General features: G+C 48.7%; 11 protein-coding genes across 11 annotated transcripts; 6 read left to right on the plus strand and 5 right to left on the minus strand.

Moving 5' to 3' along the window:
* The first annotated feature begins 309 nt into the window (after positions 1–309).
* BDV27DRAFT_129573 (uncharacterized protein) lies at positions 310–2,421 on the plus strand. The gene is made up of 4 exons (XM_032067232.1): positions 310–631; positions 709–977; positions 1,044–1,202; positions 1,255–2,421. The coding sequence occupies exons 1-4, from the start codon at positions 427–429 to the stop codon at positions 2,359–2,361; spliced, it is 1,740 nt and encodes a 579-aa protein (XP_031926789.1). The 5' UTR covers positions 310–426; the 3' UTR covers positions 2,362–2,421.
* Positions 2,422–2,530: 109 nt separating this feature from the next.
* Positions 2,531–4,281, minus strand: BDV27DRAFT_4464 (EBP2 family rRNA-processing protein). The gene is made up of 3 exons (XM_032076658.1): positions 4,037–4,281; positions 3,294–3,945; positions 2,531–3,221 (listed from the first exon to the last, which is right to left on the minus strand). Exons 1-3 carry the CDS (start codon positions 4,190–4,192, stop codon positions 2,929–2,931), a joined length of 1,101 nt encoding a protein of 366 aa, XP_031926790.1. The 5' UTR covers positions 4,193–4,281; the 3' UTR covers positions 2,531–2,928.
* Positions 4,282–4,544: 263 nt separating this feature from the next.
* BDV27DRAFT_129577 (heat shock factor-binding 1 family protein) lies at positions 4,545–5,253 on the plus strand. Its single transcript, XM_032067233.1, has 3 exons — positions 4,545–4,715; positions 4,771–4,870; positions 4,950–5,253. The coding sequence occupies exons 1-3, from the start codon at positions 4,650–4,652 to the stop codon at positions 5,045–5,047; spliced, it is 264 nt and encodes an 87-aa protein (XP_031926791.1). The 5' UTR covers positions 4,545–4,649; the 3' UTR covers positions 5,048–5,253.
* A 135-nt stretch (positions 5,254–5,388) lies between these two features.
* Positions 5,389–6,949, minus strand: BDV27DRAFT_4473 (thioredoxin-like protein). The gene is made up of 2 exons (XM_032076661.1): positions 6,118–6,949; positions 5,389–6,016 (listed from the first exon to the last, which is right to left on the minus strand). The coding sequence occupies exons 1-2, from the start codon at positions 6,626–6,628 to the stop codon at positions 5,427–5,429; spliced, it is 1,101 nt and encodes a 366-aa protein (XP_031926792.1). The 5' UTR covers positions 6,629–6,949; the 3' UTR covers positions 5,389–5,426.
* A 184-nt stretch (positions 6,950–7,133) lies between these two features.
* BDV27DRAFT_145936 (temperature dependent protein affecting M2 dsRNA replication) lies at positions 7,134–7,890 on the minus strand (the record flags this gene model as incomplete). Its single annotated transcript, XM_032070486.1, has 4 exons — positions 7,134–7,223; positions 7,284–7,476; positions 7,528–7,759; positions 7,818–7,890. The coding sequence occupies 4 exons, from the start codon at positions 7,888–7,890 to the stop codon at positions 7,134–7,136; spliced, it is 588 nt and encodes a 195-aa protein (XP_031926793.1).
* A 448-nt stretch (positions 7,891–8,338) lies between these two features.
* BDV27DRAFT_4476 (PIN domain-like protein) lies at positions 8,339–10,089 on the minus strand. Its single transcript, XM_032076662.1, has 5 exons — positions 9,791–10,089; positions 9,346–9,714; positions 9,164–9,261; positions 8,616–9,099; positions 8,339–8,410 (listed from the first exon to the last, which is right to left on the minus strand). Exons 1-5 carry the CDS (start codon positions 9,795–9,797, stop codon positions 8,391–8,393), a joined length of 978 nt encoding a protein of 325 aa, XP_031926794.1. The 5' UTR covers positions 9,798–10,089; the 3' UTR covers positions 8,339–8,390.
* Positions 10,090–10,409: 320 nt separating this feature from the next.
* BDV27DRAFT_4493 (putative oxidoreductase, 2OG-Fe(II) oxygenase family) lies at positions 10,410–12,096 on the plus strand. The gene is made up of 5 exons (XM_032076669.1): positions 10,410–10,834; positions 10,914–10,973; positions 11,029–11,082; positions 11,149–11,165; positions 11,221–12,096. Exons 1-5 carry the CDS (start codon positions 10,652–10,654, stop codon positions 12,005–12,007), a joined length of 1,101 nt encoding a protein of 366 aa, XP_031926795.1. The 5' UTR covers positions 10,410–10,651; the 3' UTR covers positions 12,008–12,096.
* Position 12,097: 1 nt separating this feature from the next.
* On the minus strand, positions 12,098–14,860 carry samB (MYND-type zinc finger protein MUB1). The gene has a single exon (XM_032076667.1). It carries the CDS (start codon positions 14,595–14,597, stop codon positions 12,780–12,782), a length of 1,818 nt encoding a protein of 605 aa, XP_031926796.1. The 5' UTR covers positions 14,598–14,860; the 3' UTR covers positions 12,098–12,779.
* Positions 14,861–15,802: 942 nt separating this feature from the next.
* On the plus strand, positions 15,803–17,137 carry BDV27DRAFT_129584 (uncharacterized protein). Its single transcript, XM_032067234.1, has 2 exons — positions 15,803–16,288; positions 16,352–17,137. Exons 1-2 carry the CDS (start codon positions 16,223–16,225, stop codon positions 16,766–16,768), a joined length of 483 nt encoding a protein of 160 aa, XP_031926797.1. The 5' UTR covers positions 15,803–16,222; the 3' UTR covers positions 16,769–17,137.
* Positions 17,138–20,466: 3,329 nt separating this feature from the next.
* BDV27DRAFT_129585 (WD40 repeat domain-containing protein) lies at positions 20,467–22,226 on the plus strand. The gene is made up of 5 exons (XM_032067235.1): positions 20,467–20,973; positions 21,064–21,776; positions 21,843–21,932; positions 21,989–22,108; positions 22,173–22,226. The coding sequence occupies exons 1-5, from the start codon at positions 20,856–20,858 to the stop codon at positions 22,191–22,193; spliced, it is 1,062 nt and encodes a 353-aa protein (XP_031926798.1). The 5' UTR covers positions 20,467–20,855; the 3' UTR covers positions 22,194–22,226.
* Positions 22,227–24,206: 1,980 nt separating this feature from the next.
* On the plus strand, positions 24,207–25,450 carry BDV27DRAFT_4545 (phosducin family protein). The gene is made up of 3 exons (XM_032076680.1): positions 24,207–24,987; positions 25,049–25,278; positions 25,334–25,450. The coding sequence occupies exons 1-3, from the start codon at positions 24,415–24,417 to the stop codon at positions 25,347–25,349; spliced, it is 819 nt and encodes a 272-aa protein (XP_031926799.1). The 5' UTR covers positions 24,207–24,414; the 3' UTR covers positions 25,350–25,450.
* Positions 25,451–25,957: the final 507 nt, after the last annotated feature.

A 25,957-nucleotide genomic window follows, 5' to 3' on the forward strand; every position in this document is an offset into this window, starting at 1 on the left:
AAATCTAGAAACAAAACAGCTCAATTGACCCGCAGCCCTAAATATCCAAGAATGAGAGAAGCTGTACTCTATCAACTGAACAACCACAGCACGGAACTGAAACTGCGACTGCGACTGGAAGGAAAAACAGCTGCGGGTTTGCGCCCACTTGCAAAAGGCGTAAACTTCGTAATACAGTCTGACGTATGGACCGCGTAAGATACGGAATTCATGAGTAGTGCATAATGGGTACCGCCTGGTAATTACCAGACTCAATAAATACAAAACCATCGTCTACTCTTTAGACCCTTTGGAATCTCAACAACGCCTGTCAATACCACCCGTTCTTCTTTATTTCATCCCGTTTCTCATTGTATCGGTTTCCAAGAGCCTCTTTGTGACCCCTTTCTTGCATGTCGGTCAAGGCATCATGCTGCCTCCGGAGACATGACATCGCGAGAAGATAGTGTCCTGGCCGCCAGAGACCCGTCTCTTGCTGACGAGAACGACTGGGAAGAATTCAGTCTATCCGAGGTCAGAGTCCTGGTCCCGGGCAAATCCCGCTATGCAAACCTCCTCACGGCCTCCCCGGACAATCCTGTCCAAGTAACCGGGTGCCTGGATGAGGTGGAGGAGGAGCAGGAGTCCCTCGGTGCGTTCCGATCTACAACAGCTCACATACCATAGCTCACGTCCCCCTCATTCTGACACATCAATCGCTGGAATCAGTGCTCGACCAAGACTACCTTACGAAACGAATTGTTCTTGAAAACATTACGCATTACGCTTACGGCCAGCATGATGATGGCGAGGTTGGCATCTGGGTTGCCGGCCGTGCGGGCTGGTTCTCCATCTCGCCTGCGAGGGGTTATCGGCCTATGTTCAATGATGTGGTGGAGGCCATCGATTTACTATATTTCTTAACGGACCGACACCAGAAAAGGCGGCGGAGCAAGCGGAGGAATCGGACTCCGAGCGTTGAATACTTGTGCGAGGAGGTTAGTGGATCCCCGTTCATGCGCTTGTAGTGGAGTATCGTCACTGACGTAGAACCCCTGGGATAGTACGTGAGCCATACGCATGGGATTTGCGAGGATAATGATGATTCGGCTGAAGTCTTCTACAAACATCATCACTTCCTACTTACCCGAATGCTTAAGGGCGAGGAGGGTGTTCAATGGGTCGATACAGACATTTTTGCGCACCTTCGTGAAAAGTTTCCGGTACTTGTCCCCCTCCTGTACTATCAATACCGGTAGCTTACTCGGTGGTTAGGAGGACTACGAAGAGATTAAGGCCGAATTAGAATCACCGAAGGCAGAATCAGAACCCGAAGAAGACAAAACCGACGATGAACCGGAAGAGGCAACCCATGAACCAGACCCAACCGCGGTCTCTAAAACGCAAACAGAGGCCATTTACCAGGTGATCCTTGACCTAAAGGAGGCCGGACACTTGGCGAAACGCCAACTAAATCTTGATCTTGTTGCCTCCACGATAGTGGGGCGCTTCGAGATCGATAGTGCAGAATATGCCCAAGACCTCATAGCCTCAAAAGCCGATGCAATTATAGAGCTCATGGATGAGGCAAAAACTCCAAATTTTGATTGGTCACGCAAAGTCATATACCGAGAATTGAAAGCCGCCGCGAAGAAACATGACGTGCAACAAATAGCGTTCACTCCACTACGACCTCGTTTATCCAACGAAGATGAGTCCTCTCAGGAGGACAGTGAGCATGAAGAAGAACAGCCCAGGTCGCGAAGGCGCCGGGTCCGTAAGTCTGTGCTGCGCCCTAAAAGCACGATCGCTAGCAAGAAAATTGGCAAGCGAACGAGGAGTGCCGCCGCAGCGGACGATGAATATCTATCAGATGGCAACCCTGATGCAATGGATGAATTTGAAACTCCCAGCAAAGTTCGCGGTCATGATCTTGTCCGCGATCCTTTATCTACGCGGGCGAAACGCAGAACCCGTTCAATGCTCTCCAACCCCGAAACTACGCCTTTTCAGAAGGCACCCGCGCTACAGGAAATCCTCCAAAGTCGCAATACGTCGGTCTCTGTCGGTGACCAGGCACCCTCGGAGTCAGACACTCTTAACGGAAATGAGTCAACATCCGATACATGGGTCTGTCAAGCCCGAGGTTGCGACGAAGTTATTCACAAGAGCAATACAAAACACGGCAAGGAGCTGGTTCGGGCTCATTCGCTCGAGCATGCAGATGATGCTAAGGTCAAAATGGACCTGGTCTTTTCCGAACACCAGCTCAATATAGGGTTTCGTGTCGATAATCTCCTTGAGCATATCCGAGGAATGGGCGGTTTAGATATTACAGCCATGGATGGGACAACAAATGGGACTACCGGGATTGGAGCGTAGCTGCAAGGCAGCATTCTATGATTTTGATAATATCCTTATTCAATACGAGCAAATCTTTTTTTTTTCCCTTTGGACCAAATCTGAGATTGTAGGACTTCACTATCCCCCAGTGGTATGTATACACGTCTGACCTTTCTCACAAGCAGGTACTAGAAGGAGCTTGATATTCAGTGACCCCATGCTAGTGAGCAGAGCCTCTCACTGCAATTTTAGGGTCATCGAAGCGTTGGTAAGCTTATTATGCTTCCAAAGCCGTCAGTGCAATCTTAGGGCCGCCGTATAGCTGGTATGGCATTTGACATGGCTGGGCATGCCTTTGTCAGCGATGTTAACATATCTCTTTTGCCAGCAAGTACTTAGAATGTACTAGTATAAGAAGGCAGGTGCTGTGGACAAGGTCATCCATATTATTTCAATGTACACATAGAGCAAACCCGAAACCGCGGAATAATTCCACGATTCTAGATCCAGAGTCTAGGAGATAATCGACAGTATTCTTTTTTGAAACCCCATAAAGCCAGCTTTTACATCCCATACAAGCAAAAATAAGAAGAACAAAGAAGTCAATCACATCCGTCCCTTGGCAGCAGCTCTCTTGCTCTTACCAGGCCTCTTAGCACCCCCCTTCATCTTCTTCACTGAGAAACTGCGCAGGTCTCCACTGGACATAGCATCACCGCTCTTGGCATGGCGCTTCTTCCCGCCGAAACCGTACTTCTCGTTCTTCTTCTGACGCTTCAGGTTGGGACCGCCACCATCCTCACGGCCACGCTTGCGGCCCTTGGACTCGGAGTTATCGATAGCGATGTCGAACATATCGTTGTCATTGTCTGTAGGGCCGGAGGGATTGGCCTTGCGCTCTGTTCAAACGATTCTGTCAGCAAACTCATTGCATGGAAGCCAATACAGCAAGGTCGAGGAACCAAACGTACTCTTCTTCAGATCATTGATCTTCTCCAAAGTCTCACGCTTCTCCTTCGCGCGCTGCTGCAACTTGGCGACCTGGACCTGCTTTCCGAACTTCTTCAGATCACGCTGCTTGCGAGCCTCCGCAGCCGCCTTCTTGCCCGCCGCCTCATCATACAGCTTCTTCTTGATCTTGCCCATGTGCTCATCCGTCTTAACCATCTCAGCAAAGTAATCTCCAGGCCGAGTAAACGGGATACCCTCCTTCTTGAGTAGTCCACGCGCCGTCGAAGCAGCCGCCTGGCAAACCTTGTAGAAGGCCAGCTCGCGAGCCAAGTCATCGTTGGGGTCGGGGACGTCAATCGGCTCTTGCGAGACTAGCGAATTGTGCTCAGAGAATAGGGTCTTGGGTGTGATGAAGGAGATGCGCTTGAGGGAGGCATTGATTGCGGCGGAGTTGTTGATCGTGAGACGTTGGTGTGGTACGACGTCTTCTCTTTCGTCGTCCGAGAGATCAGAGAGCGGGATGTCTTCTTCTTCTTCTTCTTCTTCTTCTTCCTCTTCCTCTTCTTCCTTATCGGAGGTCTCCTCCTTTTCCTCTTCCTCCTCCTCGTCGCTTGATCCTTCCTCTTCGACCTCTTCCTCGGCTTCGCGCTTCTTGGACTTCAGGTCTTCGGCCTTTGATCGCAAAATCAGTTAATACCAATTGCCAATCGAGAACCATATATAAAGCAAAAAGACAAGAACTAAGATAAAGGAGGAAACCCACCTTATCCTTCGCCTGAACACCATCCTCCCCAGCAGCAGCCTTTTTAGCAGCCTTCCTCTTTTCCGCCGCCTTAACTAGCTTCTTCTGCTTCTCAGCCTCATAATCGCGACCCCGGTGGTCATCCAGAGCCTGAAGCAATTTACTCCGCTTAGGCATTTTTCCCTGATAAGAACCTTAAAGTTCTGTAATTTAGAAACGAAAAAAAAGAAAAGAGAGAGAAGAAAAAAGAAAAAAGAAGGGTATCCTAATACTCGAAAACCAGAACTTGTAAGAGCCCAGACGATCAAAGAGTAGCAACCACGGGAATTTTTTTGGGATGTGAACTAGACCTGATCCGGTTAGAGCTATTGATAAGGATGCACTAGGCTGTATAAGGATTAGATGACTCTCTCTATCGGCGATGGAGAATAGTTGATCCTGGGTTTTGTATGGTATGTGGTATGTATGCGCGCACTTATCGTGATGACTTGCGTCTCCTGGCTGTAAATACTATACTACTGGTGTCAGGGTTTGGTTGGGAACGTGTTTGACGTCCCTCTTTTCTTTTTGTGACGTATACTTTTGTATTGTTTTCTTTTTCTTTTTTTTTTAATACTTTACTTGTTGGTTCAAAATGACGGAAGACGACAATAAATCGGTCTCTACCTCCGAGGCTGTTACTCCCCCCACTGGCGAACAGGTACGTCCCCCTCCTCATCTTACCGGTACAATCTGTGTACTAATTCTACACCTAGGCTACCGATGCACAGGGTCAGCTCGCGGCAGCTGTGGATGACCTTCTCGATCAATTACAGCATAAATTCGATAATGTGTCGCGGGAGATGTTCGGGAAACGTACGTCTTGTCCTATTACCCCCGCCCCCTTCCCCCCAGAGAGAACATGTTGGCTTAGGTGACTGACGGACGGTGGCAGTGGACGATATGGCAAGGCGCCTTGATGAGTTGGAGGCTTCGTTGACAATTGCTGGGGATTCAAGTACGCCGACGGGACCAGGAAGTCCGACCAAGTGATCTGGATTGCTATGGTGGATAGTGCGACGAGGGTAGACTAGGGGATTTGTTTTGATTCTATGAGGAGTTTGGTTGTTTGCGCATTCATTGCATTCTTTTTTCTCGTCTTGATTAGAGGTTTGCGTCCTTGCAGGGCCTTGTTTTTCGTGGTCTTAAGACGATTGCATACGATACCCTGAGAATGTTATCTGGTTATTTTTCATAGATGTAGTAGTGTTTTTCACGACTTGGTGTAAATGTTTCATTTTCATTCATTGTCCCTATAGGGGTTCTACAGAGATGGACTTATACCAAAGTTCTGTAGCCAAGAGCACGTTCATATCACATATAGCTAGCTCTCCGGGTGTGTCCCCATCACGTCATATACGAATTTGTACACTTACAGCTCATCCTTCATGTCCATGTCGCTCTTCTCCTGGCTAAGGAACTGGCGCAGAACATTGCTACGAGAGATGAGGTCGTCGACCTTCTCCGGCGCCGAACCACCCTTGGCGATGATCTTCTTCAGACGAGCCAATTCCTTGCCGGCATACTCCTTGTTTTGGCTGAGCTTCTCGGCAACCTTGACATAGTACTGGGCGTACTTGTCCTGCAGACCCTTTGCAGCCGTCTTCACCTCACTGAGGAGCTCCTCGACGTTCTGGGAGGAGGTGTACTTAGCGACCAGCTCGTCGAGGGAGGCGATGGTGCCAGCCTTGTCATCAAGACCGCCTCCGACGGAGCGGTGGGTGCCAGCCTTCTCGTTCACGAACTCAACGAAGGCCTCCTCCGAGCGAGCGCCAGAGTAAGCAATGCCCTCCTTGGAGCCCTTGGGGAAGAACTTGATGGTCGGGTAGCCGGTGACACCCTGCTCCCGGGCAGTGGCTTTGGCATTCTCTGCCTCAGCATCGACCTTGGCGATCACAACGTTGGGCTCGAGGACGAAGTCCTTCGCGAGGGACTCCCAGGTAGGGGCGAGGTTCTTGCAGTCTAGTAGCAAATTAGCACCCAGTCAAGCCCATCAACGCACCCCATGATAAATCCAATAAACAGCCCAGCTGAGTATCAAGACAAGAAAAGGGTAAACTCACGTCCACACCAAGGGGCGGTGAAAGCAACCAAAACGTCCTTGTCACTTCCAATAGTAGTTTTGAAGGAGGAATCCGTCAGCATCTCAACCTCGCTGGGCTCCTTCTTCGGGCCACGAGGCTTGATGCCCGTCTTCTCCGACACGAAGCTAGACAAACTCTCCAGATCACGACCGCCGTTGTAGTCCACGGGCTTGTCACTCTTGCCATCGAACCATTTCAAAGTCGGGAACCCCTGGATACCGAATTTCTTGCCGAGATCGCGGTGCTCGTCAGCATCGACCTTGCCGATGGTAACTTTGTCTTCGGCATGGGCGAAAGCTTGTCCAAGATCCTCGTACACAGGCGCCAGGTTCTTGCAGTGACCGCACCAGGGGGCGAAGAATTCAACGAGAGCGGGCTTGCCGGACTTGAGGACGACGTTGTCGAAGTTCTTGGGGACCAGGTCGACGACTGCCGAAGCAGCGCTCACGACGCTGAGGCAGCTCACGAGCAGATAGCTCAGACGAGCCATGGTGACTATTGGGAAGATAAAACGTGAGGACAAGCTTTATCGTTCGGAAACAGAGGTTGAAACAATTGCGCCTTGACTGCAAATGATCAGTTTCCGGAGCAATGAAAGTTGGCTGATAAATGGAGCATCGGCGCGGAGAGCCAAAGAGCCAAAAGAGCTCCGCGGCAGATCGACAAAGCGGGTCGGAAGAGGACACTTGGTATCAACTTGACAAAAAAGTCCAGCTTCAACGGAAACAGTAATTAAAAACAATAAAAAAAATAACAATTAAATAAGTGAATGAATAAATCTACTAAACCGTGGTTGATCATCAGAGGCATGGTATCCTACTAAAACATGGGTTTTTGGATTCATAGTATAAGCCCATCCATCAAACGGTGGCGATTTCACATTCATATGACCAACAACTGATAGGGTCCGGCTGGTAGGATCGTGTAGATTTTCAGAAATGTTGAATTACGGTAGTTCATATTCTTCTGCACCTCTTACCCTCAGTAAATTCTTATCACCGCCTCTCGGTCAACCAGCTGTTGGCGTCTCCAAATAGTTTACCGTCCTTGAATTCTCTTCCTGCGTGCTGTGTTCCTTTGTAGACCTGCAAGGTGAAATCAGTACAGAGTTCACGCCAGAAGTCTATAGCGTAAGATCTACTCACCGCATCCCAAAGTTTGAAAGCCAAATCCAAATTACCTGTAAAGCTATCGCTGTGTTGGAACCATTCCTTGCCCTTCGACTTCACTTCAGCCCGTGCCTCTGGCGATGTCGGGTCGGCCTGCAGGGGCAAGTCATCGAGGTATGTGCGGACGGCGATACCCAGGCCGCAGTCATTGTCGTCGATAAAGGGCAATCTACATCATGTTAGGCCAGTCATTCGTTGGCTAGGGCAAGGTCCCGCTTACTTGACGCTCAATCCGGTCCAGTCATCGCGATCCCTGTCAGCATCTCCGCTGAGTAGAAGACCCGTCAAAACGACTTCAATCAGATTCCTTAATGTGACACGGACTTCCGAAACCAACGATCGGTAGCAGAGTAGCTGCCGGCTCAAGGGTCCAGAGTAGCCAATGCTCTTATGCTGTAATTTAGCGATACACGCCACGCGAGAGACGAGAATATTGAAGTTCTTGTCCTCATCTTCAAAGACATATCAGCATGGCTCTGCTGACATAAGATGCAGGCTCAATTAGCTTACCAGAACCTCTCATCGGGCCTCCCGATACGTGGGAAAACCATTGCTTCGCATTGAGGACACCAAAGCGCACCATCTCAATGGCAAGGAAAGTAGCCTCCTCAAGATTATCGGCTGGGTCAAGTACCGATAGGGCTTGCTCCAGACAAGAGCCCCAGGAGGTGAGCTGGTGTTTCTCGTCGATATACCCACGCAGTTGTAAGAATCTCCAGAAGACGTTGGCAAGGATCTCTTCTTGGGATGACAACGGCTGGCACTAGTCAGATTGCCATGTTTGCACATCTCGAACAGAATGGGACATACCTGGGACTCCCTGGCAGAAAGAGACTTGGACACAAACTCCGAATCCTTCAAGCTTTGGACGGCAAATTTAAACGGACCATTCGACCGCTGGTCTCGGTTAGCGGAACGCTGTGAAATCAACGGTCATCAGTAGACTAACCTGCAGTTTTTTCAATCCCTCCGGTAGCTGATCAATACGGATCTTCCAAGACTGAATAGTATCTTTAACCGAAGGCAAAGACTTGAGATTGACTGATGTATCGGACCTCTCGTCATACCAAGTGCGCACTTGGATCACCTTGGTCTGGTAGAATCTATGGAGGGAGTTAGAAAGCAGGCATATCGCTTGGGTTCTGATTGGAGTAAGGGTGGTCCCGGCAACCTGGCGATAGATTTCTGTATCTTCCACGCCCAAGGGCCGAGAGACCATGACCTCGCCAGACGTCAGGTAGTTGGGCACATCAGCACCCAAGACACCTTTCGATAGATAAAAGTAGAGTTCTTCGGGAAGACGCTGACCGATCAGCTCGTGCATGTCGGAAGAGGTGTTCTCTGGGTCCATCGGGCCCACCCGTCCTTCCGCATCTATAAACACATGGTGCTTCACTGTCATGAATGCACGCTTGTAACGGTCTGTGTATTGAAGCTCCTGCATACGGCGATCCTCCTCGAACTGAGCGCATAGCGAGAGGGCGCTCCGTCCAGCAGAGTTGAACATCGGTAGAGCATCCCGAATGGTAGCGCCCTTTCCAGGAAAGGCGGGGTTCTCAAATATGGGGAATGTGGGTAGGAATAAAGACCCCAAGAGGAGACAGAAATCCAGGAACTGCTCATTGGACAGTCTACCTAATTCCTCCTGGCATGTCTGTTTGGTTATCCAGCAAAACTGCGCTGGGTCGGCGTCAATTCGGGTAATTAACTTATCCACATCGAACATCAAGATTTCCGATGGGCCGCACACTGCATCCACCAGGGGATTAGGGCCTTTTGAGAGGTAGGCGAGCTATACAATAGTTAGCTGTCAAAAGCGCTTAGGAAACGGGCACAGCAAATCTTCGCCATCTCACCTGAGCCGCACCACTATAAGGCGCCACAATATAATCTATACCATTATTATGAAGAATACGCTGCAAGAACCGATACAGTGATTCCGGTCGAGGAGTGCCTAGAATACCCAAACATTGTCAGTGCAGGTTCAGGCGGTGCAGAGCGAGTCGCTCCTCGATTCAAGGGTCCAGGCAACCCCTACCAGCACCACTAAATGCGTCCACCACTTGATCAGCCTGTTGTTGGTCATAGAGATCCCAGGCTTGCTCAAATGCCCGTACCGACTCCGGCGATACGTGGGGTCGCTGGTTCTTAGTGCCAAAGTCAAGACCGTCGAAGACAAAAACACATGCTACGCCCGAGTCCTTGAAGAGCTGCAGCTCTCGTTCGATATTATTCCTCAGCGCGAACGGGAATCCGCCAAGAGCGACCAGGAGAGGCTCCCGGGTGGAAGGGTGGAGGAGGTGCTGTTTGATGTAATGCGACGCATCGATACCGACGACGGCACCTTTGAGAGCGGAGAGTGGAAGGGACTGCGTGCGGGCAGCGGCCCATTCATCCAATGGGCGAACTTTTGAGAGGGAGAGATCATCAGTCAGTCGACTCTCATTTCAGTTAGAACAGAAAGAGCTGCAGCAGGAGCTTACTCGGCATAATTGGAGCTAGAGCTGTGTCAAGGACCAAGGAACCTTAACGGATACCAGGCATGGAGAGACCCGGTGAGGGTGACCGGAGAGGAGAACAGAAGAGGAGGGGGAGGAAGCAGTCCACGAAAAGGAGTATAGGAAGGGTGGATGAGAATGTAGAGGAGGGAGAGAAGGAGGGAGAGGAAACACGGAGGGGTGGCACGAGTCCAGCTGGTGGTGTTGAAGTTCGTTGTTTTTGGGCGATCAATTCAAATGATGATTTGTTTCCATTGGCTGAAATGGCGGTGCTTCCGGTCAGCCAACTGACGAATAAATATTATATCCAAGTCCTTCACTGCCTCAGATCTAGCCAATTGATCCGGTTTTATGGACAAATGTACATGCTTATTCCTATGGCATTTCTTTCGTTTTCGATTTGACTTCATGACTTATCTCTTTTGCCTAGAAGGTATAGGTAGGGTTTTGATGTATTTTGAACTTGTAGGTTTCGAAACCGTCGGTCATACTGATACAATATACAATACAAGATATATACTTACCGCCACTGCATAAGGTTATATATATATATTTTTTGACTACTAGTATACACACAACATTAAACCCCCCTATACCATCAACTGTTAGCTTAGAAGGGTTTTATCCTTGACAGAAAACCGATAGTTCACTGCCTATTCTTTACTCTAAAGGACCCTGTCGCATCGCTCCGATCCGACAACCATCGAATTCTGATAAGAGATAACCGTAGCCCCATCTCTATCTTTATATTCCGGCAATCCCCTCCCTCCCCTTCTCCCCCTTCTGTTACAATTGCAGAGGTCCTTTATCAATTAATTATACCCGTGGTAAAACCGATAACTCATTATGGCGGGGGAAAACACACCCGTGGGGCCCCTCATTCAACTCCCAATTTTGGACATCTCGAATCCGAACGACCCCGCCGTGGGGAAGGCGATGCTGGACGCAGCCGCGAAATATGGCTTCCTCTACGTGAGCAGCAAAGGAACTGACTTCACCGTCAGTGATGTTGAGAAGGCCTTTGACCTTGTACGACCACATTCCACGCAGGCCTTCCCATCGAGAACCATGTCCTTATACAACGGCGTAACTGACTCAGCGATGATAGTCTAGGCAGTTCTTTAAGTCCCCCGTGGAGGAAAAGGCGGCTTGTCGGATCCAGCCCAATGTGAGTATAAAGTCCCTTCATACGAGAGGCTGTATAAAGTAACTGACCGCCCTAGAATTATGGCTGGTCCGGTATGCATGTCGAGACGCTGGATCCAGAGCACCAACGGGTAACTATGACTTCGTCTCTAGCCGCAGTTGTGACTGATGACTATACTTACCATCTGTGCTCGTAGACAGGTGACTTCAAAGAGTAAGTCGGAACCCCCCCGTTATATTACTCACAATCAAACTAAGATCATACTCAGGGCATTCAACTTTGGGGAATTCAAAGACGGGAAGGCCCAACACCCACTGCCGCGATCCCTGACTTCACATGAGCCGGAAATCGCTCATTTCGCAGATCTCTGCAACAAAACCTGCGACAGGATCCTCAAGCTGCTAGCACTTGGACTCGAGATCCCTGAGGACTTCTTCACAGCTCGTCACGACCCCAGTCAAGGCCCGACTGGTTGTAATCTCCGTTACCTCTATTACCCGTCAATCGCCTCCCCGGCAACCTCATCTTACCAGCACGGCACCGACGTTCGTGCAGGCGCCCATTCCGACTATGGCAGCGTCACCTTGCTCTTCCAGCGTCCCGGCCAGCCAGGCCTGGAGATCCTGACGCCAGAAGGAACCTGGGCACCCGTCCCAGTGCAACCAGGGCAAACTGCTGAGGAGGACAGGGATGCTGCCTTCCCTTTCCCTCCTATTCTAGTCAATATCGGCGACTTGCTTAGCTACTGGACAGATGGGCTTCTGAAATCAACCGTCCACCGCGTCGTTTTCCCACTATCGGAGCAACAGACCCCCAACCCGCAGGATCGTTACAGTATCGTCTTCTTTTGCCACCCATTGGATAAGACAGAACTGGTCCCTGTCCCTAGTGATATAGTAACCGCCCATCGACAAAAGTGCAAGGAGAGTGGTGTCCAGGACGAGAAAGTTGGCTTTGGCGGCGGAGCTGGGAGTCTGGAACCAGGCAAACGAACCCTGACGGCCCAAGAACACTTAGAGGCACGATTGGCTGCAACGTACAAGTTCGATAAATGATAGCTGGAATGTGGCTTCGAGACCACAGAACTGTATCCTGTTCCGCTTGCGTTATATACCTTGTTATCCAACACTAAGCAGTAGAAGAACGGTCCAGCACTGAACTATAACCAAATCATGAGACTATTTCATTCATAAAAGGAGATTAATCAAAACATATTATGCACATGGATGCACTGAGAGCAATGAAAAGAGTAGACAAGACTGCCGTCAAGCAGAACATTCACTGTGGTATTTAGAGGCCAAGACCAATGGTTCGCCAATGAGGTAAATATCGACAATAACACAAAAGGCCAAACGAAGATGCTCCCAACAAGACCGTTTGAGCCAAGAAATATGCTAAAGAGCTACTGACAAAAGGAAAATCGTCCGGCGTCGAGGAGATGGAATATGGATTGTTTCAAGATAACCAACGGGAAACGAAGAGGGAAAAAATGAGCAACAGGAATATGAATGACAGAAAGGCCCAGTGTTTGGGAAAACACTGTATGCAGATTCATGACCGCTAGAGGTTATCCATATGAGTAGTAAATAGGCATCATGCCCAACGTTAATGAAACAGTGGGTGTAATAACAGAGTTTGAGATATGGGAATTGCAGGAATAGAGAACACAGAAAAGGTATCTTGAGATGAAGAGAAACGCCGCCAGGTTCTGAAATGCCATGCACGGGTAGATGTGGAATCTCGAAAACAAAAAGAAAAGATGGCAGGTATGACGCTATGCAAGCCAGGTATGCATTAGATATATTAGACAAAGTTCATCCGTTCATATCATGGCGTGGTGTGGCACCAGTGACGATGATACACCCACGCGGCCTTCTGACAATCTTTGCTGCAGTACTTGGTGCGGCGGCAACGGCGACACTTGGCAAATTGTCGCTGGAACTCTTCCCATTTTCCGCACTTGTAGTATGCGCATTGTCGAATGCCACCCCTCGACTCGTCCTTGCGGCAGAGATTCCTCATGACGACGCAAGCCCAGTACTGCATGTCTTTGGAGTGATGACGCACTGTAAACTTTTCCACCAAGGGGAAGATGTTGACATCGTCAGGAAGCATGTACTCCTCCTCTTCCTCTGGCGGTTCGATCGGCGACGCTCCTTCCTCCAGCATCTGAAGTTCACGGTCGACCTTGAGCTTCGGCACGAGGTGAGAGTGTTGGAAATATGACCGAAGGTTGCAGTACTTCGAGACATAGGCCAACAATTGGAGAGACATCAAGACATCTTCATCACGGGGCATTGTTGTCAGGACATTCTGGGGGGCTGCAGACCGGTCGCGGAAGTACAGGGAGTATGGACTCGGGACGAGAGCGGGAGAGTTGGCGTTATTAACGGCCTGTGTCGGAGACAGCCCCAGAGCCGTGTTGGTCTGCGTGTTGTCGTTGTTGATGATGCTGCCATCCACCGTGGAACGATGGCTGATGTTGAACGTCTCGGCTTCTTGGCCTTCAGACGGATCGGTCACGGTCAGATCATGGGAATTGGAAACGCCGTCTATCATAGTTTGCCGGTCGCTCACTTCATCGATCTCCATTTGGTTCTGGAGGCCAACAATGGGCTCCGATGTCTCTGCTGAGCCGGTGTTGTCCCCCAGAGTGGAGCCTTCTCCATTCCCATCATCAGAGTCTCCCGATGCCGACTGTTGCTGCCTCAACGTAGGTCGCTGTCTGGCTGCAGTCGTCGGGGCATGGCTGCGAGACTGCACAGGGCCGCTGGGGGTCGTCGGAGAATCAGGCTGCGATGTAATCCCGTTGTGTAAGGTGGGCAGCATGCTTGGGAGTCTTTCTGTGTCCCGCACGGGACGCAGACCGAAGCCATCAGCGGTATCCATGGGTGGCAAGGCAGTGGCCAGGGGCTGCATCGCCCTGTGACGATGACCATTGTGCAAATGGCGACCATCGTGCGATCTGTGGATGTGGGCCTCTTGTCCAAACGTGCTCCTCTCTGGAGGTGAGGTCATGGGAGCACGAGGTGACGAGGTGACGTTCATGGCGTTTGCGTCGGGCGCATTTGTGTTCTGGTGGAGGAATGCAGGGATTTCAATCGACGGGGGAGGTGCCTGGCGGCGAGAGGTGCGTTGCTCACTGTTGGACGACTGGTCTGGGAAGGACGGGCGCCCGGTCACATCGCCCGCGGCAGGGGCCGCCTTGGGGTGATGCCGTGACGAGTGTCTTTGGTTTTCGCTATCTGCTCGTGCCCGCGCCTTGTCCACCACCTTGATATAATTGTCAAGAATAGTCGCAATCACCGGCACCATATCCGCTTCGACTACTCTTGTCCTCACGCTCTCTGAGCCCCGCACGCCGATGTTGACCACACACTGGAAGGCGAGGCTCCACTTCCACATTTCCATCAAATCTCTACTGCGGCCCTCTTTGAGGATGCAGACTAACCGTTCAATCCCGCCATCGACCGTGAGGATATCGCGAATTCGCGCGGAAGAAGTGGTTAGATAGGCGAGATGGTTGAGAGAATTTATGAGGGGCAGGGTAGACGTGCAATCGAGGGCACGCCGGTCGTAAAGGGTAGTTGTAATGTTCACCGAAGCCTTATTGACATTTGGGATACTGAAGTTGACCTCCCGCATGATGGGCGAGAGGATCGTAAAGGGGACAGGTTTCGTAGATGAGGTTCCGTCAGATGAGGGATGTCGGGACGATGGAGAATTCGATCCGTGGTGGCTGCTTTCCTCCCCTAAAGTAAGATGGGAAAACAAATCGCTCGAGGGCGTGACTCGAGGGGGGTGTGGGAAATCGGCAGAGAATCCAAAGGGGGTTCGGACTGTTTATTCCCAGGTCATGAAGGGTTAAACGTGAAAATCTGCGATAGTCTAGGGGGGACCCTTGGGGCCAAGTCGATGATTGGGGATGGAGGATGTTTGCAGAAAGGATGAGGAGGTTGAAAGGGAGATTTGATCCAAGCCAAGACTCGTTCGGTCACCAAGTCCGTCAGGCCTAATGGGCGATGATCCACCGGGGGTATGCGAACGCAATGAGCGCAAAGATGAAGAGAACTAACTGTACAGTACAAAAAAGAACCACAGGGATAGGCGGGAACCCCCAAACGATAAAACACCACGCCGCGTGAATGTCAGGGAGAACTTGAGTCGATGTTATGAGTTGACTGATGGGGGCAAAAGTCGTCCGAGAGGGAACGAGTGACTTCGGGGACTTGGCTTTTGGGCCAAAAAAGCGAAAGCGGAGTCTCTCCTTCTCAAAGTCAGGCGCCTCAGGCGATTGTCTCCTGTTACGGAGAACATCCTCTTCTCCTGTGCGCGCCACCCGCCACTGCGACCAAATTTCTTTCTATTGTCGACCTCGATCGATAGACTTTCCTTTCGGCCCTTGCCCTTTATTTGCTTATTCCATTCTATTCTTTCTTTCTTTCTTTCTTTCTTTCTCTCGTTCTTCTTCCCTTCCTTTCTTTTCGACCTGTCCTACATAGTGGTGGAGATGGCAACTGCAACCTAAGCACATCTCCAAGCGCTAGGAAATTGCTTGTATTGAGGGGAAGTCGTAGATCGTAGAAACTTATGCTCCTCGCAACGAGGACTACGCTTAACCAGTTAGATGGTAAACCCGGATTCAGATCATGCAAACCACCCATCCATTACGTAGTCTTGCCTTAGTTTAATTGTCGGGAACTCCGGTAGGGTTTAGATAGCTTAGAATGAAGGTCCATGCTGAACACATGGGATTCCTTCCACGTATACGGAGTACTACTACTTAATGAGAATGATTCTCCATATAAGGGGGGCGAATTAATTACGACTATGTATTGATATTACTAATTTTTGCATCGTATGTGGTGGCATGCTTGTTCTGCTGACCTGATCTCACCGCTTCGTCTTCCGCTTTGACCCAGCCCTAAGATGAACCTTGCATGGATCCATGAGATATTGATCTACGAAATCCACCACCAACACGCAATATATTGGACTATTGAATATACCTAAATGTAGTCTAAACCACCTTCAGCCAGTGGCATACCGCCAGGCAGACCGGCAACGTATACCCATCCCTCTACTTTCCTGCCTTGTCTTGCCTTATCCTACTTTTAGATCACCGTTTAGAGCATGTTGGCTCAGGGTAACAGGTCCCTACCATAACCACGACAGGCTATATATTTTCTGCTCATCTAATATTTTATTTTGATTTTCTTCCCTTTCCCCCGTCATCTTGAACCCCAAGAGCTTACTTCGAGCCCAGACCTATGTTTGAAAATTTCTGTATACAAAGCCGAGTATACTCGAGATTACTGTTTTCTTTTCTATTGGATGTACGATGATATACCCACCATACCAACCATAACTTGTTCTAAGCCATATTGACTGTTATGCTGGCCCTAAACAAACCCTCAAATGCAAGCCGTGACGGTTTAACTTATATATATTCCAAAAGGGCAATATGTCGTATGGCATCTAACGCCCATTATCATGCGATGTTCCAATCGCAATACACATCACCGAATACTACCAGGCCAAGTGCCATGCGTCAGATTACCTTCAATGGACATTATCATCGAATGAATCGCGATCCCCTGCTAAGTTTGAGGCCAGAAACCTCGGCGCTCTCTTACGATGCTCAAGACATACCCAGTGAGCAGCCATTCGGCTGTATCCAATGTTTGAGACCATTGGCTGGTCAAAACTACGTGCATTCAGTCCAGAGATGTAAAGCATCAGCCGTTGCTACCTCAGCAGCTGAACTCAGGCATTTTTGGACCACACTCGTCGTCCTTTTTGAACCTGTACTGTGAGCTGGACTACAAGCTGCACACGACTGTGCGCTGAAGCCAAATGGAGATACCCGTGAGTACTGGTCAAATATGAGCACCATGCTCACTACTTTTTCTTTTCCTTTCTTTGTTCTTTTTCCCCGGATTTATACATAACCTAGCCTCTTTCGTTTAAGACCCAAGTCACAAGATCTTGATGCGGAGCTCCATATCAGTTATAGTGCAGAATAAACGACCGTGGGTAGTCTCATGAGTCAGGCGGTAATATCTGGGCTGGGAACAAAGATAGCCTTGATTCAAGTCATTTTCAAGTCCCATTTCGCCCTATATCGCACAAACTTCAGGATAGCTCATAGCATTCCATACAGCCAACAAAAAGCTCGTATGAAAGTGTCTATTCCCCGACATTATCAGCACAAGACCTTATGTACTCAGAGTACACCCGTCATTTTACTTGTGGAAAGTGAAGGGCTTTCAGGAAATTGCCTCCCTTCTGGGCTCCCTCGCTTATAGGCCTCCAGCCCCTCCAGTGGGTTTACTCCGTAATGATGCCCCATTTCCGGAACGAGCGGAGTCTTGTAGATCCAGCAAGCAAAGACCAACTCGGAACCCACCATTTAATTTTCGCTCGAAAAAATAGAAAGAGTCTGCACAATACGGCGCCCCCCTGTCAGTGGTGTCAAGTTTTCAGAGCACTGATATGATGGCGTCGTTTGGAAAACCGGGGTCAAACATTTGACGTCGCCCTCGTTTACCAAAACAGGTGGTTATTGCCCGTCTTTAAGTCTTTGATGATCAATGCTAGCTCCATGATCTTCCAAGAATTTTAAATTTTGACCAATAAGGTATGACATTTAGGTTCGCACGTGCCTTCGCGAACATACCCCGTATATGAAGTATTTGCGAACGACTTCAACTAGTAGTAACCTGCCGCGAAGGTAGACGATTCCCATAGAGGTATGATAGCAAGAACCAAGATTACAGCCAATAGAAAATGAGACCAATGACCTGTCTTCTCAAGACGCACAGACAACCCAAGGTTCTATGATTAGACACTAAACAAGCGCTGGCTGCAAAACACGGCGCCGTCTAAGAATCAGCGCTATTCGAAGCCATTCCTACAGGAGGGCTAAGTATGATCCATTGATACCATGCCCTGCAGGATTTAGGGTTATTCCAACACCCTTTTTATACAGACTCTATAGACCAGTGCTATTGTTGTCCCAGAAATGCACGATTGATGAACCGACTGTCTAACCAGAAGGCTTGGTATTCAGCTTTACCCGTTCAGCCACGGGCAGCTGCGCCTCCATTTCCGGCAATGAAATGAAACGCCACTAACCGGCATAGCCGGGCCGGAGGAAATGCATATTTCGTCATAGGATCAAAAATGTGTTGGATGAGAAAGTCTTTGCCATTGAATCGGTCTGCTTTTGAAGAGTGCAGAAGGGTCGGTCAACCACGACTCTGCAGGACATGGCTAAGTGTGCCGGGTAACAATCTAGGGCAAAAAAAAAAAAGAAAGAAAAAAAAAACAATGAATCCTCCTTTCTTTACTAGTTATAGCGCCTCATTATTATTAATCACGGGTAATGACGACCTCCGCTGAAGAGGGGCGTTGGTCAAACTAGTCAGGCACGGTCTCCGAGCTATGTTCTTAGCAGTGGAGCTATTGCTCGAGATGAGGAGAGTCTCACGGACCACTCGGAACAAAGTCTCAATCGACTAAATCATTGGATATGCCGACCAATTTCTGCGATAGAGCCCCCACCTTAGGGAACACTGACCAGCATTATCCACAAATCACGTACACTTGTTCATTTATCCCTATCGACAGTAGGTTAGGCCCGAATTATTTACAGTGCTGTTACAATCTTTAACCTTTCGACTGTCTTACTACGTAGTATTGCCTTCGATGACTGATACGGAGGAGATTAGTCGGTCTACTGTTCCCATTGTGTATGTTGGGTGTCATGGCCCGTACAGAGAGGTAACCTAATGATCACTTTCATTTTCCGAGCTCAGCATTGGTGTGAGTGATAATTGATATACTAGTAAAGTACGGAGTAACCACCAGTATATGGAGAGCCTGCACGCTGTTTCATGCAGTGCCCCGAGGTTGTACAGCCGAAACACAAATTTAGATCAAAACCGTTGGTATCTAGTATGTGCTTTTGTCCACCTAGGGTTGTGGGTTATCACGAGCTGAGAATGCAAGGCTCAAGACATCTGCATCAGGTCGTGACTTGAACTGGATGTACGGAGTACATACTAACTACTAGTACGGAGTACTAATGTACGTATATACTTTCATACATTGCCCTAGTTAGACTCCTTGCATTATGGCCACCGGCAGTTTTGATCATAAATATGACAGCTACTTCCAAATCATTACGGGATCTGCAGGTTACACGTTGATCCTTATTCTCGTTGGTTTTAGGATGTTCTCCCACCCTGCGGAGTACATGCTGCAACTACCCGGAGCACTCGGTTATGCGAACAGGTATATGAAAGTTCAATAAAATAGATAACATCAGTCCTTGCCTCAATATATGGAAGCAACATGGAAAGTATATCAAAATATAGCTGGAGAAGATCTACTTCGAGAACATTGATTATATGGTATAATGCCATACAGTCATGTACGTAACCTGAACCCAGACGGGATTCGGGAGAGGCTTTTTGACTACTAGTAAGGGACTACTTATTAAGAGCACTAGTAGTAGTCTATGGTCTATGGATGACTCCATAGTTATAAACTTTTTGGCTTGCATAAAACTTACCAGGACCATGTTTGACTATATGAGTTTTAGTACAATCGATTGATTCACTACGGAGCCCGTTTGTAGATTTGACTGTCGTTCGATCTGATTGTTATCACTCGCATCCCTCTTAATACGTACACACACACCCTCAGTTTGATGCTCCACCGTCTACTATTTTCATGCTGATTTTGGTCCACTTTTGCTAACTTTTCCGCGGTCTTTTAAGTTTCCCTCCTCCACTATGTGAAATTCCGCCATGGCCAACCAGGTATGTGTAAATGATGAGGACTCCACTGGGTATGGAGGATGGAAGACTTCCGTTTCTTCTCTGCCTCTCCTTAAACTTAACCCCCTAAAGTAGGTACCTACAGTTAGTTAGTTGGGAGTTGAGTGGTACCCATGCTGGCTGACCAATCATGGCCTCGTGTAATTGGGAAATGGTATTGTCAATCTCCATCAGGAGGCTCCAATCTGATTAATTACTTATTTTATTATTATTTTTGTTTAAAAAAAAGAAAAAGAATTTCTCTTCACGTTGTTCTGTTCTTGCTGAGCCGTTGGATCGATCGCGTTAAGAAGTAATCACAGAAATTGTCTCTCAATGTTTAATCTGTTTTGAACCTGATCGTCCAGTGAATTAGTAGAATCGTTGTTTGATCTCCAATGTCAATGCTTACCATAGTTGACGGTGAAGTTGTATACAAGTTGTTGTGGTACCTCCTGGTGGCAGTTCCGGAGCGTCGGCTGATTACTGGTGTGCTATTTACTACTGCCCAGGGTTGCAATTGCTAACGACAACCAACTTGTCATCTGAGATGCCTGTATTTTATTTGATTTGATTTGAATTAAATTTTTACCTCTTACCTTTGCACCTCCCCTTTTTTGTTTGTTCATCAGATTTTCCCTTGTCTGTTAGATTTTTCTTCTGGTTTTTTTTTTTTTTTTTTTAATTTCCTCTCATTCCATCCACATAAGCAGTTTTCTTTTCCCCTGCAGTCAAATTCCCCCCCGGGGCGAAAGTTTCTTGCTTTTTCGCTCGGTCGCTTCCGCCGGACTCGCTCCACATCCAATCAAACCCCCCTCTTTCGCTCTTCGCTCTCCCTCACCCTTCTTCCTTCAGCTTTCACCTACCGCCCTCTTCCCGCGTCCCCTCTCCCCGAATCCTTCTACACTCGCTCCCAGTCCCCTGGATATTACCCAAACGCCCGTCGCCGTCGACTCTTCTCACTTCCTCCCCCTTTTTTTCCCCCCCTCCTCTATCTTCTCCGTCTCGCTCTCCTATTCCGATCACGCCCACCTGTATCAATTGACTATCACCCTCTCCAGGGGCTTGCTCCGTCAAGATGGCAGCCGATATGAGCGGCGAGCAGATGCAGGCCAAGATCACCGCGGCCCGGCGCGAAGCTGAAGGGTTGAAGGATAGGATCAAGCGCAGAAAGGATGAGCTGGCCGATACCACTCGTATGAAACCCCGTTTCCACTGCGAGTGACGAGCAGCCCCCGACGCTCGGGGCTTTCGTGCTATCTGAAGTACTGACATTGGCCGTCCAGTCCGTCAAGTCGCGCAAAACCAAACTGACACTTTGCCTCGCATCGGAATGAAGCCCCGTCGGACGCTCAAGGGCCATCTCGCCAAGATCTACGCTATGCACTGGTCGACCGACCGACGTCATCTCGTCTCTGCTTCGCAAGATGGAAAGCTTATCATCTGGGATGCTTACACTACGAATAAAGTCCATGCGATCCCACTGAGGTCATCGTGGGTCATGACCTGCGCCTATGCCCCGAGTGGAAACTACGTTGCGTGTGGTGGTCTAGACAACATCTGCTCAATCTACAACCTCTCTTCGCGTGAAGGTCCTACTCGTGTTGCGCGCGAGCTGTCAGGGCACTCGGGATACCTCTCCTGCTGCCGCTTTATCAACGATCGTCGTATTATCACCTCGTCCGGAGACATGACTTGCATGCTATGGGATATTGAATCGGGCTCGAAAGTGACTGAATTCGCCGACCACCTGGGCGACGTCATGTCGATCAGCATTAACCCTACCAACCAGAACATTTTCGTCTCGGGCGCCTGTGATGCTTTCGCGAAGCTCTGGGATATTCGTACCGGAAAGGCCGTTCAGACTTTCGCTGGACACGAATCGGACATCAATGCTATCCAATTCTTCCCCGACGGAAATGCATTCGGCACTGGTTCCGATGATACTTCCTGCCGTCTCTTTGATATTCGCGCGGATCGTGAACTCAACATTTACCAGGTACGTCGATTTCACCCCCGTCTCAACCCAACATAGACAGTAATTGATCTAACCCCAAATCCTCAGAGCGACCAAATATTGTGTGGTATCACGTCCGTTGCTTTCTCCGTCTCTGGAAGACTGCTCTTCGCTGGTTATGACGATTTTGAATGCAAGGTAGGTTTAATGTTGAATTTGGCGACGAAACGGACAATTGGCTGACTTCATGCAAGGTGTGGGATGTCCTCCGGGGCGACAAAGTTGGCTCTCTTAGCGGTCACGAAAACCGGGTCAGCTGTCTTGGAGTCAGCAATGACGGCATTAGTCTGTGCACAGGCTCCTGGGATTCTCTGGTAAGCATGTCGTTCGTCGTCAGGGTCGGAGTTCAGTGTACTAAACATCTTACTCTCGTTACAGCTCAAGGTCTGGGCCTGGTAGAAGCCGACAACTCCGAAGAAAAAAAAAAAAAAAGCAAAGATACCCTGTCTCTGTCTTGCCATGTCCTTTTCCGATATTTTCACAACATAATCTTGCAGCAATAGGTCGAACATCCGCCGTTGTACGATAATCTTATTTACCGAGGAGCAGTATTGTCGCCTTACTTCCATAATATATGTATTATGTGGGAATGCTGGCGAAGTCATCAAGAAGGGAACGACGAGCTATCAAGGGCAGACTATCAGGGTGGTTGGGCATTTGAGTCGAACCCTGTCACATCGCACCATGGACGCGCTACGACAGAAACATAATCATCAAAAAAAAAAGAAAAATAAAAAAAAACAGCAACAAAGTAACACTATTCGATGACTTACGTGGTGGTCTTAATAATACTGCCGATTGACAGGCCACTGGGGATGGTTGCAGGAGACACCGCGTGGAGATGCCTCTCAGCCAAAGTTGTTCAGCTTTAACGCATACTCCGTGGGCTTTGGAGATCTGCCTTGATTTCTTTTTTCTTAACACTTCTCTTCTAATCTTTACCCATGTCTGCAAATTCCCCCACCCCCTTTCCCCCACTTTTTTTTTTTTTTTTTGTCTTCTCTTCTCCAATCCTTGGACTACTTGTGATTGTTCTGTTTTTGATAGCCTCTCTTACGCATTGATTCCTGCATGTACTCTGTTTTTATTATCTAGTGGTGGACAGGGAGGGAATGTTTCCGAACAAGCTATGATGTTTTCCTTGTCTGACTTGTGATCACTTTTTATTTTTCTTTTTCCTAATTAACTTGCCTGTTCTGAAAGTGTTGGATGTGCCATTTGACTGTTTTCACGAGAGCTTGTCTCGACCTGGAGTTGGGTCTTACTACGTTTCAGCGGCTCCTCTTTTTTCTTCTTTGATCCCCGCCTTATTTTCCTCCACCCCGTTTCATGGTATCTTATGGTTCTCCATTTGCAATTAGCTAAGATTTGGGGAGATGATTGACACACTATTGACACATTACTGGTACAAATGGCATACGCAGTTACTTTCGGAACTCTCGTACGCAGTGTTGGCGACTGTCAGCTGCTCATAATCCTTGTGAATATACTATGTATTGGACATTTTGCTTTTAGAACTGGCCAGTGACCAATTGCAACCGGCCTTCAGAGCACCTGTGAAGGAGACATGGCGCGCAATCCGGGCACTTTCCTCTCTTAGCAACTGGACAAAACCGAAGGATGCGCTCCACCTTCTACAGTGGGTGGGTTGGGTTTCGATGTGCATTCAAATTTGAGAGAAGGGACGATCGATTTGAAATAAGTGCCAGTCTGGGAAAAAAGACACCCTCGTATCGTGCTGGTGATTGAGCACAGACCTCGATTTGGATGAGCAAATGGATGGCAAGAGAACTGTGTTGGAACTTGGAAGATGCAGGTTTGAAGGATGAATGTCGGTGAGAATGAGCGAAGTAAGCATTGATTGACCGTCAGTCCACGTGGTTGGCTGCTAAAAAAAGGAAAGTTAATTCATTGTCCGTCAAAAACTTCCCACTTGCTGACTTCCTTCCCACGTTGGATCTCAAGAAAACCAACAACGACTTGACCATGACCTCAATGGTTGAGTGGAATGTTCTTCGTCTCTTCTAGTCTACGGCAAATGCTGAAACGGACTCCACTTCTTGAAACACAGCGAGAGAAAAAGGGGGGGTGGGATGCTGATGACGAGAGGACAATGGGGCACATTAGGATCGGCCCCATCGGACACCCCCTCCGGCTGTTCCAAACTTCCCACCAATTTGTTGTTTCATCCCGCCACTCTTAGCCTCCATCCTCGGTCTCCAGTGAAGTCAATCCGCCTCTCTTTAGCATCACTCTCGTCAGGAGGTTGCACAGACACCTTCTGAAACAACCATCCAAATTAGAGTCGTCATCCTCCTCGCCGTTATTCATTGTTTTGTGCCCCAATTCTGCCGGAACGCACCCTAAAGTGGAACAAGCTAGGTGAATCAAAGAAAAGGCAACAGGCAACAGGACAAACCAAAAAAGGAGGGAAAAAAAAAGGTAATACTCAGGACAAGAAGGAAAAAAAAAAAGCAAAGAGAAACGAAGGAACACTTCCCTGCCGGTGGTCGCAGATCAAGGCGCAGCCCGACTCTAATAATATCCCACACCATCATCGTTCATCCTTCGCTCGTTTAAAAGTCTATATACACCCCCCTCGTGTTCCCTTCCTTTCATTATGTCTTCCGCCCAAGACGAATTCAACCGTCTGGTTCAGTCCAATCGAGAGAAGTACTCTACACATCCTGAGGATCGTGACAACGACTCGGATCACGACTCCAACCCTTCGGACGACGAACAAGATCACCCGCAGTTCTCGGACTCCGAGGACCACGATCCCACCATGAGAACCGGCTCGTCCACCTACCATGTCCCAAACATTGTCTTCGATGCCAACACCGGTCCCAAAGGTGTTATAGCCGATGCCCAGGCCTTCGAGCGCGCGCGCGCAAGTTCCTTCCGCAAAACACTGCATCATCCTGACCATGCTAAATACATTACCGACGATTCCCATCTTCTGCACAATACTCCGCCTCCGGATGGCTCGCTCAGTGATGAGGATGAGGAACACTTTCTCCGCCAATGGCGCGAAGAGCGCATACAGGAACTGAGGAACCGGAGCTTTCGGCGGCCTAGTCCCCGGCGGAGGATGTATGGGTCAGTCGATACAGTCGATGCGGTCGGATACCTTGATGCCATTGAGAAGGTCACATCCGATACGGTAGTGGTCGTCTGTATATATAATCCCGAGGTATGTGTGACACTTTCCATTACTACACGATAGGCCGAAATGTCACTAACTCCTACCACAGTCAAAGAGTAGCGCTCTAGTAGAAGGCTGCCTGGAAGGTGTTGCGCGCAGAAACCCAACCGTCCGCTTCGTTAAGCTCCATCATGAAATTGCCGAGATGGATCATATCAAGGCTCCGGCATTGTTGGCCTACAGAGGTGGTGATGTTTTTGAGACCATCGTCGAGATCATCCGACAGATTCCGAAAGGTCGCGACTGTACCTCCCACACTTTAGAAGATTTACTCAAACTGTACGTTTTATTGGGTCTGATACACTTGATGTTTCAGATATGCTGACCGTCTCAGATACCGAGTGCTGTAAATATCCACTCGTTCCTACGAGATACTTATATGAAAAATACGGGTCGAAGTGCGCCGGGCGCTATGACTTCTTCCTCCCTTAGCATCATTGTCGAGCGTTAGAAATCCTTTCTTATTGCAGGCAGGCAGTGCCATTACTCTGTTTTGACTTTTTCATCCGAATGCATATACAAGGTGTTCCGGCTGGTGACGCAATGTGGATCTCATACATTTTTTCCCCCTGGTTTTATCTCGTTGTCCAGCCATTTGGTTTTACGTGGAGTGATTGAGCTTGAAGATATCCAACATTGGTTCCGTTCCGATATATCTATATTGCCTTTGTGGGGCTCCTTTGCATAAAATCTCACTATGATTGTTCCAATTTCTTGCATTAATACCAAGTTGATTTCAAGTATTGGCGTTAGGTCTCCGTATTTCATTAGCCGCGGACTTTCGTTAGCAAGCTTTCCGATCTCTTTCTTCAAGGAATCCAGCATCAAGGTGCATCCTCCTGTTGGGGTAGTTGTCTTGACTCGTGTATATTCGTTTCATCCATCCTCCGCATGACTGCGGTAACCTTCCGTGCCCTCTTCTTTGTCTCTTCCTTCCTTCCTTCCTTCCTTTCTTTTT

Source organism: Aspergillus caelatus (genome assembly GCF_009193585.1).
Source record: "Aspergillus caelatus strain CBS 763.97 unplaced genomic scaffold BDV27scaffold_107, whole genome shotgun sequence".
In the NCBI taxonomy this organism is placed as follows: domain Eukaryota; kingdom Fungi; phylum Ascomycota; class Eurotiomycetes; order Eurotiales; family Aspergillaceae; genus Aspergillus; species Aspergillus caelatus.